Source organism: Theileria equi, chromosome 1 (assembly GCF_000342415.1).
Source record: "Theileria equi strain WA chromosome 1, complete sequence".
NCBI lineage: Eukaryota > Apicomplexa > Aconoidasida > Piroplasmida > Theileriidae > Theileria > Theileria equi.
The window spans coordinates 2,519,692-2,536,202 of NC_021366.1; the positions used below are offsets into that span (position 1 = coordinate 2,519,692).

General features: G+C 41.6%; 9 protein-coding genes across 9 annotated transcripts; 6 read left to right on the forward strand and 3 right to left on the reverse strand.

Annotated features, from left to right (window-relative positions):
• Positions 1 to 476: 476 nt before the first annotated feature.
• Positions 477 to 1,253, reverse strand: BEWA_029330 (signal peptide-containing protein; the record flags this gene model as incomplete). The annotated part of the gene is made up of 1 exon (XM_004829692.1): positions 477 to 1,253. One exon carries the CDS (start codon positions 1,251 to 1,253, stop codon positions 477 to 479), a length of 777 nt encoding a protein of 258 aa, XP_004829749.1.
• A 310-nt stretch (positions 1,254 to 1,563) lies between these two features.
• BEWA_029340 (signal peptide-containing protein) lies at positions 1,564 to 2,319 on the forward strand (the record flags this gene model as incomplete). Its single annotated transcript, XM_004829693.1, has 1 exon — positions 1,564 to 2,319. One exon carries the CDS (start codon positions 1,564 to 1,566, stop codon positions 2,317 to 2,319), a length of 756 nt encoding a protein of 251 aa, XP_004829750.1.
• Positions 2,320 to 3,136: 817 nt separating this feature from the next.
• BEWA_029350 (hypothetical protein) lies at positions 3,137 to 4,612 on the forward strand (the record flags this gene model as incomplete). Its single annotated transcript, XM_004829694.1, has 1 exon — positions 3,137 to 4,612. The coding sequence occupies one exon, from the start codon at positions 3,137 to 3,139 to the stop codon at positions 4,610 to 4,612; it is 1,476 nt and encodes a 491-aa protein (XP_004829751.1).
• Positions 4,613 to 5,379: 767 nt separating this feature from the next.
• On the forward strand, positions 5,380 to 7,437 carry BEWA_029360 (hypothetical protein; the record flags this gene model as incomplete). The annotated part of the gene is made up of 1 exon (XM_004829695.1): positions 5,380 to 7,437. The coding sequence occupies one exon, from the start codon at positions 5,380 to 5,382 to the stop codon at positions 7,435 to 7,437; it is 2,058 nt and encodes a 685-aa protein (XP_004829752.1).
• A 95-nt stretch (positions 7,438 to 7,532) lies between these two features.
• BEWA_029370 (hypothetical protein) lies at positions 7,533 to 7,979 on the reverse strand (the record flags this gene model as incomplete). The annotated part of the gene is made up of 1 exon (XM_004829696.1): positions 7,533 to 7,979. The coding sequence occupies one exon, from the start codon at positions 7,977 to 7,979 to the stop codon at positions 7,533 to 7,535; it is 447 nt and encodes a 148-aa protein (XP_004829753.1).
• Positions 7,980 to 8,931: 952 nt separating this feature from the next.
• On the forward strand, positions 8,932 to 9,264 carry BEWA_029380 (signal peptide-containing protein; the record flags this gene model as incomplete). Its single annotated transcript, XM_004829697.1, has 2 exons — positions 8,932 to 9,171; positions 9,226 to 9,264. 2 exons carry the CDS (start codon positions 8,932 to 8,934, stop codon positions 9,262 to 9,264), a joined length of 279 nt encoding a protein of 92 aa, XP_004829754.1.
• A 416-nt stretch (positions 9,265 to 9,680) lies between these two features.
• On the forward strand, positions 9,681 to 10,724 carry BEWA_029390 (hypothetical protein; the record flags this gene model as incomplete). The annotated part of the gene is made up of 2 exons (XM_004829698.1): positions 9,681 to 10,059; positions 10,141 to 10,724. The coding sequence occupies 2 exons, from the start codon at positions 9,681 to 9,683 to the stop codon at positions 10,722 to 10,724; spliced, it is 963 nt and encodes a 320-aa protein (XP_004829755.1).
• Positions 10,725 to 11,276: 552 nt separating this feature from the next.
• Positions 11,277 to 13,088, forward strand: BEWA_029400 (hypothetical protein; the record flags this gene model as incomplete). Its single annotated transcript, XM_004829699.1, has 1 exon — positions 11,277 to 13,088. The coding sequence occupies one exon, from the start codon at positions 11,277 to 11,279 to the stop codon at positions 13,086 to 13,088; it is 1,812 nt and encodes a 603-aa protein (XP_004829756.1).
• A 1,191-nt stretch (positions 13,089 to 14,279) lies between these two features.
• On the reverse strand, positions 14,280 to 15,092 carry BEWA_029410 (hypothetical protein; the record flags this gene model as incomplete). The annotated part of the gene is made up of 1 exon (XM_004829700.1): positions 14,280 to 15,092. The coding sequence occupies one exon, from the start codon at positions 15,090 to 15,092 to the stop codon at positions 14,280 to 14,282; it is 813 nt and encodes a 270-aa protein (XP_004829757.1).
• Between the last annotated feature and the right edge of the window lie 1,419 nt (positions 15,093 to 16,511).

The following is a 16,511-nucleotide window of genomic DNA, read 5'->3' on the forward strand; positions in this document are numbered from 1 at the left end:
AATGAGAATCTCTAAAGAGTCTACTAGAGTGAGAACAGGTGACCATTCAGGCTCCTATACTAAAGTATACTCGTCAGTCCTTCACTTCACTATGGACAGTCTCCCATACTGTTTTTGCATTATAGAACTCGATGCTTAGCATACCATAATGATAACTCATTCATCTATTCTTCTAGAGACTCCCTTTGGTCGTTCTCAGCTCCGCTGGTAGAATGAGAATCTCTAAAGAGTCTACTAGAGTGAGAACAGGTGACCATTCAGGCTCCTATACTAAAGTATACTCGCCATTTCACCTCTATTCACATCACTCATAGAGTCTTCATTACTCTTCTTTAAGCTCCCGCTGGTCGCTAAACTCCCTAGTCTAACGACGTCGGTAGGTCACCTGTTTCGGTCTATAGACCTTCACAGTGAAGAATCTACTAGACGGAAGAGCTCCTTTCAGTCGCTCAAGCTCACTAGTCCGTACTTCGCATTCAGAACATAAAAGTTGTCTTGGCCTTTTTACTAATCAGATTAAAGTTAGAGTCTACAAGTTCGTAAACCCTCTCAATATTTTGCCCATTTCTTTTGGAGGTTACAGTCACAACTTTGGGGTTCGGGCCATTAGTGTCTAAAATTACAATCTTTTGGATATCGTCCTCCTCATCCTCCTCCACAACCTGCTCTCCATGCTTTAGAGTGCCAAGTCGCAGGGAAAACAACTCGTCAGGGACGACATTGTACATGGCCTTTTTGGGTTCAATCAAAACTTTTGTAATCTTTTGGGGTGGGTTCATCAAGTCGACTTCAATGGGTCTTCTCTCTACTCTAGAGTATGCTGCTTCACCTTGTTTCTTGGCAAATTCAAAGACTGTAACCTCCACGGCATCACTTCCCTTTTTTTCTGTACCACCGACCAAATCGACCTTGGAGATAATAACGTACATGGTTCCATCTGGAAATTTCATGACAACGACAGCCTTTTCCAAATTCTTCTCGTAATCCTTCATGATCAACTCGTGTCCATCAAACACATCGCCGATTTTGTACTCGTTTGCCATGGACCTCTCAATGAGATACTGAATGGTTTCGGGGGTCGTGCCGTACTTTTCGACCTTTATCCTCTCTGAGATCTTGCCTGAGACATCGAGAGCTACTGGAGTCCTAGACCCCTTTGGCTTGCGCCTAGATAGCAATACAATTGGTGTAATGACCGCCGTCAAGACTATAAGGATGGCGGCAAACAGGATCACTCGCTTCAATACTGCCATTGCGGTTCAGTTGATGATGATTAGTTTTGCGGTACTCTGAATTGTTAATCTACTGTAGCTCCAATGTTCAAATGTTTGCTCCAAATGTAAACCTTTGCAAGCAAATTAATGACTATAAAATGTGGATTGTTCAATGATTAATAATTGCGGAACTAGCCACCAGATCTAGCAGCTGTAGGGACTAGGGGCAGCTGCATGCAGCTTGCTCAGATCTCCCCTGACAACTCCCACGGCTCAAATTGTAGATCCATGATCCAGTCTAGACATTTCCACAAATCATTCGTCGCTATACATTACACCACAAACGATAATGCATGCACTTTTAGTAGTACCCCTTCTCACCATCTTCCTGTCCACCAGGACCGTTCTGGCGGCTCGTGCATTTCGTTCAGATGATGATGCACAAGATATTATACATACAACACAACACTATGACGTTGAGGCAATTTACCCAAAGATTCCCATTACCCTCAATTTGGCCAGAGAGGCACCAGCTGGAATTACGAGAGTCGAACGCCTAGCTACCTCCTCCGAGAGCCACTTCATGATTAAGCCACAGTATGACGAATACTACAAAATTGGAGACATACTAGAGAATAGAGCGGTCATTGTCGAGGGGAATACCAACATCGCAGAAAGAAGAGTCTACCTCAGAGACGACGGAAAGGATAGAATCCTCAGGGTCACTGATTTTTACCTTCAAAGGGATGGAAGATTCAGAACAGAGACTATCGAACTTGTAAAGGTGCAGGGAGACGCTTATTATGGACCACTGATGAGATGTCCAGTGGACCTTCATCTGCTCTCCAGGGACATGCCTGACGAGATTGAACGCATTACAGATCCGTCGAGAGGAGAGACAAGATACAGGATAAGAAAGAACATGATGTATACAATGTATATTGGCACGGTTATATATGGTGAAGACGTTTTGGACGATGCAGTTGGCAATGATATTCTCTCAAAGGAGGTCACCGTAGATTTTGTAAATGGTCTAAAGCGGGTCAGAGTTGATGTCTATAAAAAGGACGGGAGTTTCACGAGTTCGGAACATACCTTGAGATAGTCTTATACTCTCTGAGCCAAAAGTAACTCGTGTTTTCTACACATTCATGGAGTAGTCAGAATAGAAATCACATCTGTGCCCTTGTTTGTTTAGACCTATAGTCTTTGTCACGCCTATTGCGTATTGTTTACATCCATACACTTTTATCCCCAGCATCTACTAGCATGATACACTACTCATTTATAGCAATTCTATGCTCACTGGTCATCCGGTTGCGTCATTTTGCTGTATCCTTCTCGTTCCTGTAGTTGGAGTGATAAGGAATCCCACAGAATGTGTAGACATCTTCATGGGTGCAAGAGGAATTCTCACATCATTATTCTTTGGAGATTAACGATGGAAGTAGGCGTTATCTTTGCATTTTCCAGACTATAATTGGAGATTCATTTGAGAGGTGGCTAACAGACAATAATCTCTGGGTGACCTGAAGAGTCTCTCTTGCCAGATTTACAAATTCCAGGGGACCCATAGAAAGACATCAAGTATATTTAAGCATCCCCACGAGTTTCCAGTATGTTCCATGGAGATGGGTCTAGAAGTGCTCCGATAGAAACTACAAGGTGCCCTGATATTCTTCTTCCTGGAATGGGGGCATCTTCTTCCTCCTCCGTTCTTCATTCCATAATAGGCTTTGCTCAGGAGGTAACGACCGTTTTTCCAGAAACAAAATGAGGCTACTGTACTAGTGGTAATGCAATCAGCTGGCTGTTGACCAAAGCGGCCATACTGGGTTCTTCCTCCTCTAGCATTCTGTTGGGGATGGAATAAACCACAGAGTATTCTGGTCATTTAACAAGGGCTTTTTAGCATGGATAAGATGGCGATAAGTACATTTGGGCTCCGGATGGCCATAAGACTCTCCCGTCCGGTTCCAAAGGAGGAAAAGAGCGAGGTGCCATTCTCCAGGAAGCAAATGAGTGGTACACACGGATACCTCTTTCTCCTCATGGGCATCTCTATGGCCACGAACTTGAACACTAGTTTGCTAACGGAAAAGGTCTTTAGGTGTCAGAACTTTGCCAACAAGTGTCTGGTGGCCTACATGTTCTTCATATCAGTGGCATCATTCGTGGCTCTATTTCTCTGCGAGTTGGACTTTTCGACCATGGTAATGAGTGAATGGATGTTGGTGACGTCCCACTCGATGCATGTACTCGTGGGCATGTTTGGCAATGGCATGATGGCTCGTAATCTCTTCATCCTGGGCTACGGAATAAACGGAGCGTTGGAGGCGTTCATCTGTTTTTCAGCCGCTACTGTCATCTCTAAACTATTTCTCAATTCAACCTACTCTTTGATATACACAGGGTTCCCTGCTGGTTCCATCTTTTTGGGAACCACCCAGACTATACTGAACCGTGTAGTTGGAACCAGTACAATCTCCCAAATGAGAAAGAACCTGGTATTATGCCACGGATCCCACGTTGTATTATCAACAATCGCATATCTCTGGGTGACCTTGTTGTACATCAAATATGGGCATTTTGTTAAGGAAGATGACAAAAAGGATGAGGGTGAAGAGAACAAGACTGAAGATGAAAAGAAGTCCGAGAGTGAAAACAAGAAGCTCAGTGTTGGCCAAAAAATTTTACAGACTATTGAAAGTTTTAAATATGCAAGGTACTACTACTCGAGGCTCATTTTGGTCGTTTGTGCATATTTACTAAGGTATTTCTTCTTCCCTTGTCTCATCCCATTTGTACTGGATATTCCGCATCACATCAAGCTCATAGGTTCTCTATCGCTCACCATCTCAGAATTTATATCAAAGCTAAACACTGTGGGTGTCAACGAGGCTATAAATCCATCGGAGAAGGATCCTTCTCAGTCTCATGATGTGTTTCTTTTAATGAGGGATGCCTATCTACACTTTGCGATGCTTGCCTCCATTGGATCTTCGTCATTTGTCTTATGGTCCTCTTTGACTGGCAGGTATCACTTTTCAAAGTCACCCATATTCATCCTCTGCTTTATCCTAGCAATGGGAATATCATATGGTTACTTGTCAACCAGATCTATTAACGGCTGTAAGTCAGTGCTGGACTATTACACTAAGCAGTTGGATGAAAATGGAGAGCCTGTGGTAGAAGAGAAGGTTGCTAACGGCCCCGGAGTCTCAGACGTTGCAACTCTGACAATCAATGTAGCTGTATTGTTCATTTCAGTCTTTTCAGATACCACAGAAGGGCTCATATTAAAGTACAAAGGTTCTAGAGCCTACATTCTCAACAACAGCAAAGGAGATTTGTCCATTAAAGCTGTGGATGCCCTACTAATGCAGTTTAAATCCTAGTATCAACACACTTAAAGCCTACCACAAAATGGTAGAATAGGTCATTTAATTTGTCAGAAGTTTCATGTTTGTCTTGAGTAGCTATAGCATCTTCAACTATTTGAGCAACAGGAGATTGTTGTTGGACTTGTTGAGCTTCATCTATCACCTTGCCTTGTTTTTCCAGTTCTTCCTCAGCTCCAGTTTGGTCTAGTCCTCCAGGACCTGTTTCAGAATGTCATACCCCTTGTTTAGACTCAGGTCCTTCCTTCTCTTCCTTTTCATCTTGGCAATGGCGTTCCAAGCCATTCTTGCACCCTTTATTTTTACAGTATTGGTTATGATAACTATCCTTAGAAGCATCTATTGTCACTGGTTTGAAAAGCTGGCACTTGAGCTCTTGAAGCTTTTCCTTAAGTTCATCATCTTCAAGTTGCAACTCGCCATCTTCGGGCATTATCATTGTCCACCTACTATTATCATCATTATTTATATTCCTATCATTTCCGTAATAAACAGTGGTACCCAAAACTGCTACTTCAATCATAAGAGGCTTTGTACATTTAGTATCTTTATCCCAGTAATATACAGAGAGATTAAGAGTTTGTTGGTCGAGTGAAAAGGTTCATTGTGGTCACTGAAATTTCTCTCCTGCCCATCATTCTTCTAGGTACCTTTCCCCTCTATACATATCTCATCCGTTTGTCGAGCTTTTCTCCCCTAAAACTCTCGTTTCCCATCTAATCATAATGATATATGTGAAAATTTCCTGGTGAGTCTGCAGAATGATGGATAGTGTTGGCCCTGGTAGTGCCACGGCTGGTCGCAGGTCTGACCCTCGCCCCTACTGGGAGGTTAGGCGTTTCTGCTGGGTTCCCTACGCTCTGGTGCTTCACTCACAATTCCAGATGCGTGCCAAATCGTTGGACGAGACTAGAGACGTCGATTCTGGGCTTCCGGACTACGATGACGAGGCCATGCCTCTAAATCTCATTCCTGATGGCAGCGGAAAGTTTTCTGAGTTAAATCTCGACGAGTCAGTAATTTCAAACGTTGCAGTGGGTGAATCTATCGCTTCAATCGTCAGGACAATCGTAAATCTCTACCTGATGGACTGCAAGAACCGTCCTGACCCTTTTCAGCCGCAGTTGGAGCCGCGAGGCTCTCCAAAGGGTTCCATGGAGACTGAAAGTCTGTTTTTGAATGGGTCTGACGTTACGCAGCTCGTGAACTCGTCCCTGGAGCGAGTTCCAAAGGTAAAGAGAAAGGACCTGGTGGAACTCCGCAAAGTCCTGGCGGACTCCGACGAGGAAGGCGTGAACATCCTCGTCAAGAGCGTCTGTGCCATCATAAGCTACCAGCAGCTCCTCACACCGGCCGCTCGCCGAGAATTTAACAAGGAGCATATGCAGCAGTGGATCAAATCGCAAGATGCCGAGGCTTTTGTGGACAAGGACTACGAAGTTGTCTATGGGAAGTGGAAGAAGTATCTCAAGAAGCAAATGCCCATGGGAATATCGGTATGTGACTACTTTTCGACTGACTTGCTCAAGTCTGTGCTACTCATCAACGCTGACAGGATTAGACAAGAGCTGGAGAAGACCGCATTCAAGTTCCACCCCGATATGATACTCATTTTGCTCTGCAAGGAGTGTGGATTCACAGATGAACAGGCCAATACGATTGGAACAATGAGCAGTGCCCGAGGCTACCAGATCCAGTCGTTGCTGCCCTCGGAAACAGGTCTCGGTTTCCTACACAGAGACGCTGGTGGAGCAAAGGAGGAAGATCTTGGCATCATTTCATTCGAGTGTATTACAAATGACCGAGAACCAGGACACCTTATCAAGTTGGTAACTGTAAAGAACATTTTTTCAAGACAACTCCCAAAAATGCCCAGAGAGTACATTGTGAGACTTGTGTTTGACAGGAATCACTACACATTTTGTTTGCTCAAAAAAGGACAAGTGATTGGGGGCATTTGCTTCAGGCCTTACTTTGAACAACGATTTGCAGAGATTGCATTCTTGGCCGTAAAATCAACAGAACAAATTAAAGGATACGGAACCCGTATTATGAACCATTTGAAAGAACACGTAAAAAAATCAGGAATTGAATATTTTCTAACCTATGCTGACAATTTCGCCATCGGATATTTCCGCAAACAAGGCTTCTCACAAAAGATTACAATGCCCAGAGAACGATGGTTTGGGTATATTAAAGATTACGATGGAGGCACGCTCATGGAATGCTATATCTCGCCAAATATTAATTATCTGAGACTCAGCGAAATGTTAAGCAGGCAAAAGGCTGTTGTTATGCAGTGCATTGAAGCGATAAAACCACTAAAGGTATACGATGGTCTCACTGTGTTCGCTGAATCCTCAAAGGACAGCCAAAAGAAACCCAGATGTACACTCGTTCCATCAGAAATTCCAGGATTAATAGAAGCCGGATGGACAGAAGCTCAAGAAAGCCAACAAAGTAAACAATCTGATCCAAATGCACCAGCTGACACTGAGCCACAGAAAAAATCACTCAAGGCGTCAATTCTAGAACTCTTGAATAATCTAAACAAACAACAAAGCGTTTGGCCATTCAGGAAACCCGTTAAACAATCGGAAGCTCCAGATTACTATGAGATTATTACACAACCCACTGACATTTCAACAATGAAGAGAAAGGCCAAACTTGGAGAATACAAAACAAAGGAACAGTTTGGAGAAGAACTCAAGAGAATGTTTGACAACTGCAGGCTCTACAACACATCACACACCATTTATTATAAATATGCAAATGAATTGCAGGCCTTTATCTGGCCACAGTATGAAAATATTCAAGAATGATGTTTTTTGTATACACACTGACCTTTCATTAGTCTTGAAATTTAGCTTGGGAATAATTCTGAGCTTATAGTGTACCATTTATCACTCTATCCCTGTCAAGAGGGAATTGTATTGGCCCGGGCTGTTCTTTGGTATTTTCTAGCCGGAATATTGTCCACTCCATTAAAAATTTTATGTTGACCGTCAAGTGTATCCAGTTTGTTACCGGTAGACATGCACCAAGTGTTTGAAGAGTTCGGTCTTGTGAATAAAACGCCATCTGGACAAACTTCAAGCATCAGGGGATTTCTCAAATCTACATCGTCCTTCCAAAAGTAAACGGATACACTCTCCACATCTTTTGGATCGTATCCCTTTAAGAAATGTAGAGTATTTCTGCACAACATGCGACCTAAAATAGCAGACCCATTTACCCATTTATGGGTATATTTGACGTAGCATTCACCGAATTGCTCCTCCGTCACGGAAATGTCAATTTTAGCATCATGCCCCGTATTAGTCTTGTGGTTTTTGTCCCTTAATAGAATGTCTGTTCTTGTCATTTCTTTGTCTCTTTCAAGGTCTCTATGTCCTGTATACTGAATTACTGTCTATTTTCTAAATTCTCTCTTCCCTTATGTCAAAGGGGAAGTCTGATCAGAGAATGGGTACTCTTGGTGCATTAAATCTGCCGAACCTTGGTGAGGAAAATAACGGTTTGTGAATGGCGAGTTGTTATAGCTCCAAAATCGCTACATGCACACCCCATCAAGGCTGTGCTAGCGAATGTGTATAGAGGAGATTTGTAGCTCCTAGTCAGAGGGAATTGGATGAAAAGGAATGGGAAGTTAGATAAGAAAGTGGAAGTATATCAACTATCATCAGTTCCAGACTATACCCACCCTTGATGTAGATTTCTGGTATGAATAACCACGTCTAGTGATGCACTGGCTACTCTGCTTAGCTCCTATCCATTAGGGAGATGAATGAAGAGAATAGTCTAGATAGGGATGCGGACATTTGACCATTCTTAGTAGCCTGCTAGAGGCATCCTCATGGTAAGGATGCTAGTATTACAGATGGTCTGTTCTTCAAAAGGGATCTATACGGAGAGTAACGCTTATGAAGTCTGGAATTCCTCTCAAAGGAATATCACCTTTACCCATTCTAGATGTGAGCAAGGTTAAAGCCTGCATCTCTAAGGAAGATGAGAAACCTCCCCTACTATACTGCAAGGCTGACAGCTCTAAAAGACACTAGAGAAGTCCATCCTCGTCATTCTTGTTACCACTAGCGGAGGGAATGACCCAGCCGGGGTAGTTCTCAGACCTTGGTCGGAGGTAGGCTAGGGACGGACCAGCGGTACCTGAATGGGATAAACGTACAGACTCCCATTCAAGGTCTTGCTAGAGAAAGTATGTGGATACTGAGAGGCTTAACGAATGTCTCGCAGACTTTTATTCACCCCATGAATGCCATTCCCTTCCTCATAGACAATATTCAGAGTAGAGCAAGATGAGGGTGTTTGGCCTCGTTTATTTCGCCATCATTTGCGGAATATGTAATGCCGGATTTCACGGTCGAACCCAGGGCCTCTACAACAGGGGCAATAGGTTGAGTGAAGAAAGCAAGGCAGAGGAACGAGGTAGTGGAGAAGAGAGTGAACCCAAGAATCAAGAAGATGTGGCGGAGAAGGAAAAGACCAACTTGAAAAGGGAAGAGAGCGCCGGTGAAGGGATCCCTCAACTGGTCCTGGTAAGCACTCTGCTGGTGGCTCCTATAGTGATTATGACGATTTAAGGTCTATAGTCAATGTATAGTAGAAATGAGGTGACTCTGTATAAGTAACCGATGAGAAAAGGTCGATAACACAGTGATTTCAGGAATGAATGCTGAGAGCTGGGGACACTCAAATTTCCGAACATTAAAGCTATCGCACATTTTTGTAAGGACTATACTTGTGGATGTAAATGTATGAATTGTGGACGCTTTTTGACAGACAAGGTCTCCATCAAGAGGAGCTTTGTCCAGAGGAAAAGTTTGATCAGATGAGATGCAAAGCATTCTCTAAAGAATCTCGCCAGGGAGGAATATCTGTGAATTCCAGAGGCACAAATTTAGGAGAATAACCATCAGAATACTCATAAATTTAAAATGTAAATGTTACATTCTTAGGCAGTTTTACGTCTGTTCTAGGAACCACCAGGGGACATAAACCACCCCTATAGACAGTAGACACTACACGGGCAAGTCATCCCATTTAGATGCTCTCCCGTCACATTAATGTCTATAAATTTGCCAAAAATAATTGCATGCCTGTGATATGTCGATCAGATTCCGCGTACATTTGCATTGTGTTTCTGCTCTCTAAAGTAGCCCAGGCAGTTGAGAGAGTAAAAGTTAAACTTTTTAGTGAAAAGAAAGACTTCATGCCTCCTTTATCTCTATTAATCATCGCACTCTTGTCCACAAATCGTTTTCTTGTGGCATATCCCAGGAAAATCCCATTGAGCGTAAACGTGTCTGGAACACAGACGAGAAGGATCCTACTCTGTCCCTCTGAGGAGTTTCCAGGTGGCCTCAATTACAGAATTGTCGACAACTCTAGACACAGGTACATTATCGGAGACGTCTTTGACTCTGGTTTGTTTCTATGATCTCTACCTTTTCCTTCTCTGGTAGAGAATGGCTTCATCACATCTACACTCCACAAGTTACATTTAGGCTTCTTGATCTTGCATGCAGACCCAAGTGCCGTGAGCAGATACGTCCTCGTATTTGTCAGAAAGGATGAGACCAAGTACATCAAGATTACGACTAGGCACAGATATCGTGGCGTCTGCACAACTCAAGTTAAGGAATTCACCAAGAAGGTCTGGGACCCGTACTACAGAAGAGTAGCCAGAATACCAATGGACCTGGAAGTTACAACCAAGGAACTCAATGACAACATAAACGCTGAGTTGGTCCCCTCACTTGGACCGAACAACATGGGTCCTGAGGATTCTCACGCTCCAGATATCACACTAGTCCCCGTCATTTTTAGCATTAAACTGGACAAAATCGACGAATTTGTCATTGGAGAGGTAAAGTATAACGGGTATACCGTGGGAAGCGAGATCAGCGGACTGAATTTGATGAACAGAAGGGTTACCTGGAGAGGAGGATTCATGAACCCATTCATCACCATCTTATCAAAGTATACAGACGGGACAGAAGTAGAGGCGGAGTATCGGTTACTACCCGGTAAATCTGATGGGTTTATAGTGGAAAGCATCAAACGAAGACTCTCAAACTTGTGCGGATGAGGCTTTGGTCTGAGCTGGAACTAGTGTAATTAGAAGGGTCCAGATGGGTTATATAGCTCTGTCTAAAGTTTTCTTTCGGTTATCTTATATTTTATGTTTCCGTGTTTAATCATTAGAGGGTAATTCTATGCGTTTGCCATAATCTAATGGGTGAGAGTATGTATGCAGTGGATCCGGCATCCCTTATTCATCGTATTGTACCTAGTATTACTTCAGGACGCTTTGCATCGTATGGATGGCTATTCTCTGTTCTAAAAGTGGAGTCGTGGACAGTGCGTCAATAGACTATGGGTCCCTGTTAACTCCTCATGTACGTTGCGCATTTAATCATCCAAAGTTAATTTCCAAACTATAGTGTAGGAAAATGGCCAAAAATGGGAAATATGAGGGTGCTATGTAAGGCAGATAAGAGAATTGGTGACAGACGGTGGGGAGTTACTCGGACGGACAAATCTGCATGCAAATGTAAAATAATTTTATATAGGATTAACAAAGTACATTTTGCATAATTAGATAGTGTTTGTGTATAATAGTATTTATAAAAGGTCAAAAATGGAGGGCTATCTGGATATATCTCCCAAGAGATTAAACGAACAACTTCGTTATGGGATATCTGGGACTAAGCATGTGGACTCACCTAAGCCATATACAAAGTACGAATATAAGAGCATTGCTCAAACATCATTTATGTTAGTTACAGTGTCATACGATGGAATAACATTAAACCAGATAAGAACTCCTACGCATGAGATATTGAGACTTTGTACATACTTCACGGATGATGAGACCCTTATAACTGTTCATCTAGAAACACGTGGAATTAATTATTATTACACAACTGTAGATGCTAAAATAACTGGAAGGTATGAATTTAGAGGGTTTAAAACAAGCGCTGAACTCACTGGAGAAGAAATTAAGATCTTTGTGGATAATGTATCTGTAAATGGTGATCTAGACTTTCAGGGATTACCAAGAGCACTAAGAGAAAAATTATATAGGAAAAATGATGTCTTCTTTAATGTCTATCGGAATCACTGGGATGAAGGTTATTCCTGTAAATGTACAAACATTAGCATTAAAATAACAAAAGGAGGTGAAATAGGTGATTATCAATCTCTCCAACACAAACCAAATATCTCATCATTTTACATTGGATCTATTTATTACGTCGAAGATAAACCTATGTGTTTTGACAATGACCTTCCCAGTGAACCCTTGGATAGTCTTACTGTCTATAAAAATAAATTTGGAAACGACAAAATAAATCCTATGATGGTAATATTGAATGTGCAGACAAATCCTGGATGTGTCCCTGGGAGATATATCATTGCCAAATACTATGCTAATGTTTGGTCGATTCGCAGGATTGGCGCAACTTCTATAAGCAGTACTGAGATTGCAGAGATATTCAAAGTAATTTCAGATGATGTTAATCATAGATTGAATGTCAATAAACTTTCTAAAGAAATCCAAGAGAAACTCAAAGATATTACAAAGGATCTTTCACTCGACCTAACACATCAATTAAACCTGAATGAAGGTATTTATATTTCTGTTGGTAACATGAAGATTCCATACAAACAGACAAATACTGGTCAGTATTTAGTAGTTTCATATGCTCATACATTTAACAGTTTTACTGTACAAGACGTAAAAGTTAAAGGTGTGCCAGTTGGGGATTCCCTCATTCCTTTCAAAACTAGACTTTCCAGATTTAAGGCTTATTATAACGAAAATAGTACCAATAATCCACTATTGATATACATGATGTATCTTAATGGGAAAGTGAAGTGGATATGTAGACATGATGGGTGTGACTATTGGGAAGAATTAGAGAAAAGTATTCCATCCAGTTGCCATGATTCGCCTAGTATTATAAACATCTTGTCAAGCTTGAGAATTCCAACTGTAGCAATAAATCTTTCAAAGAATGTTGGTTTGTACACTCCCGCTGGAAGTAATACAAAATTGCATGTTTCCAGAACTTCTTATAGTGGTTATGACTTTTACAAGTGCACACAACATAGAGGTGAGAGTCAGTCGGAATTATACCCATTAAAGATTAGTCATATCTGTTACAATGCAACACTTTACGGTATAGAGTCTCAGGAAATTCTCTCTTCTGTAGGTGCTTTCTATGATGGAGAATCCCCGGTTTTTGAGGAACCATTCATGATTGAACTTGTCACGTATAACCCAAAGAAATATTGGTACTATCAAAGGGTTGACAAAAGTGCAAGTGCGTGGAAAAAACGCGTTAGACGAGATGATTCCATCAAAATGATTGCGGAGCAAATAAAGACTGAATTAATGAACTTGAGAGGTGAATCAATTCCAATACCGGGGTCACCACCTCCTTCTTAATCCATACCACAAATTCCGTCTACTCCATCTATACCTCGACGACCTTCACCTCCAGCAACGCCAACACCACCAAAAGTTTATGATGAAAATGAGGGCTATAAAGACGAAGACCATCATACGGACCAAGAGGACTGTACAGACTACTCTTCATATGGACATTCTGCTGGTGCCATAATTGGGGGAATTCTTGGATGTGTAGTCTGTATAGGCCTTGCAGCTCTTGGATCACGCATGTTTGCACCAAGAATAAAGGCCTTTATGCTAACAAGACACTAGTTATTGTAGATTCATAATTTATGTTGTTTCCAATATACTAATTAATCTGTCCTAGGTGTAGGGGTTGTGTTATATGTGCGTGATTAGTTCCTACACCCTTGTAGACACTACAGTTTCCTGTAGGTTTGGGGAATAATCAGAACAGGCCTTTATAAATAAGATTTTTCGATTGTATTTCGACCTGACCTTGATTTCTTGACCATTTGAGTTTATCCTCTTAGTGAGGATTCCAGCAAATCTCCCAAAGATGTCTTCCAGTCTCTCCTATAGACCTCTTTCTTCAACGATTACTCCGAGGGCTACTCTTTACCATCATCCCATACTTTTTACCAGTGCCTTTTAGAAGACCCTTTGTTTATCCCCCGTCTACACTGGGTAGTTTTACAAGTCGCCACCTGTTTATATAAGAAGAAGTTTTTTCGATTAAATTCAGGTCCACATTGCAATTCGTCCAGGGTTAACGCTAACCTTACGTCAGCTAGATTATAATAAAGTCTTCTAGTGCCAAGTATGTCATTGTTGAACTCTTTGTCGTCAGTTTGGAATGATGCACGGTAGGTTGTACCAGTTTGTTTAACGATTAATTTGGGTAAACATTCTGCTTGCCATACTTCCAATGATCATAGACATAGGGATAGACTAGGGACATGTATCTTAATAACAAAACAAGTAATGTTTTATACCAAAAATTATAGGCTCCCCAGTACTGCCTACTGGTAGAATGTACTGTACTAGTGATTAGTCTATCCATCCACAAGATGAACGAGTGATCTTTAAATTATCATTACATTGTACAATTAAAACACTGTGTTGCGATTCACTGAGTTTATGAGTGGTATGAGTCTTAGGCGGAATAGTTGGTTTAGGTGAGGATTCACCAGGTGCCTCTACAGATTTATCAACAGACCGTACCTTCTATTCTACATGACCTTTGGCTGTTTCTGGAGGTTCTTTTGGTCTAGCGGCATCTTGAAGTTCCTTAAGCTTTTCTGCATGTTTATTCTTGTCATTAACCCATTTTCCTGTTTCATCCTTATGGAGGAAGAGAGTGTGATCCTTGCCATTTTCTTTCTTGCTCAATGTTACAACACATGGTTTATCTCCTTTAAAGTAGATTAGAGCTGATAGGAAAAGTGCCTCTTCCCCTCCATCCCATATAGTCTCACCTCCATAAACAAGTTGTGTAGGCTTCTTCTTATCCTTTGGTGTACAGGTCAAGAGTGGAACACCGTTATGACTGGATACTCTCACATTAAAAATAGCAGAATCAATCTTGGATTTGTAATCAGCCACAGGAGTGGGCCTAGTACCTTCATTTGATCCTGCCTCTTGACCTTTTGCTTCCCGAATCTTGTCATTAAAATCTTCAAGCTCTAAAGGCTTCCATTCTGTACCAACCTTGTTAAAGCGCTTAATGTCTAGTGTGTTATTATCATTGACAATCCACAAAGCAATGAGTTTTGTCTCTCCTTTGGAGTGAAACTGTATGCTTTTACAGGCTTCTTGACCGGAGCTGGAAGAACTCCATAGCTCTTTATCTCCATATTTAACCGATTCTATACGAAAGCCATCCCTTGGAGAATACGTCTTGACCTCTATTCCGGAGTCTTGACGAGTCTCAAGTGTCGTATTATTTAGGTCAGGCTGTGACACATTAAAGGTAACCTTCTTTTCAGACCTCACTAGCTTGATAATGAAGATTGTATAAAGCAGTGAGGATAATCTCATCCTCACCCTGAAGGCCTAAAAATGATGAAAAGGAAGAGGAAGAATAGAGACCACACATGGGGGTGAAGAAGGAAGAGATTCTAACATTCCTCATTAACTGCAACAAACCCAAGACAGCTGTTAACCTCGCAGATTTCTGAAAATATAATTTTTAAAACTCTTTAACCCTTTAATCCACTGAAAGGTTGTTCCAGAACCACAGAAACAGTTTCTTGAAGAGGTGAAGTCGTGCATAACAATCTAATGGATTCCCCTTATTTACGGATAAACGTCTGCATACTAAGCATCACTTGATTTTTAAATATTGAAAACTGGTTCTACATGCTATAATCGTGAGTAGTCCGAGCGAATGGGCTTATCCAGCCAACTCTACTTGAGCTAGTGTAACTATAAATTAGCATTTGTGAGTGGATTTGTGTTCTGCGTTTCATGTTTATCCCTATCTAAATACGTCCTGGCGGTATAGGCAGCTCAGCTGGTCCCATAGACACATCAACTGGTGAATGGGTTCCTCTATTCGCTAAACTCATATCCACATTACTCTTGACTCTTTTGACTCAGAGAGATGTATGCGTTTATGTCTAGCAAAAAGGACAGCGAGGATATGGAGCCCCGCTGGTCATTTCCGAATCATTTACAGTGCATGCCAGGAAATAGACCGGATGCTTCGCCTCGTCTAAAGACAGTTTAGAGCCCAAGGTTTGTACCATGGACTTCTCCATAGATACACCAGCACAAGATATCAAAATATACGACTAGAAGGCATTTACGAGGCTCATATGGACAATCCAGGGAGAGCATTCTTTGGTAAAGCAAGTGATTCCTTCGACAAAATGGACCACAAAACGACTCTTTTCAGGACCTTGTTACATTCCATCCAATGCAAAAGTCAGTGGGATCGGAAAAAACGTCTAAAACTGCGAGGAAGCGAAGGACTTCATGAGACTTCCTTTTTCATACCACTTCACTTTTAGAACCACAAGAGAGTCTATAATTCATGTCTATACATGGTAAATAAACGTACTTGTCCACCCTAAGTGGCGCTGATGTTCTCGACGAAAAGTTTGGGAGGATGCACAGTATTTTTAATGTGGATGGATGGGTTACTATTGACAAGTATAGCAGTATGGACAAACTAAATGTAGCCAAATATGGCCATGTACTAGTAGATGGATACGGCCGTATTGAAGGATATGGCAGTACCGATAAACAACCACGTCGTCGCGATGCTGAAAGAGTAAGCGATAAATATGATGACGACAATGGGTATTTTGCAGTACAGGGACCCTTGTATAGAGGATAAGAAAAATAAAAAGGATAAGTTAATCGCACTCCGTACATTACGGTTCCTCCGTATTATTAATGTTTTTAATGTTTGTCGACGAGTGTCGGAAGGGAAAATTTCCGCAAACGTGAATG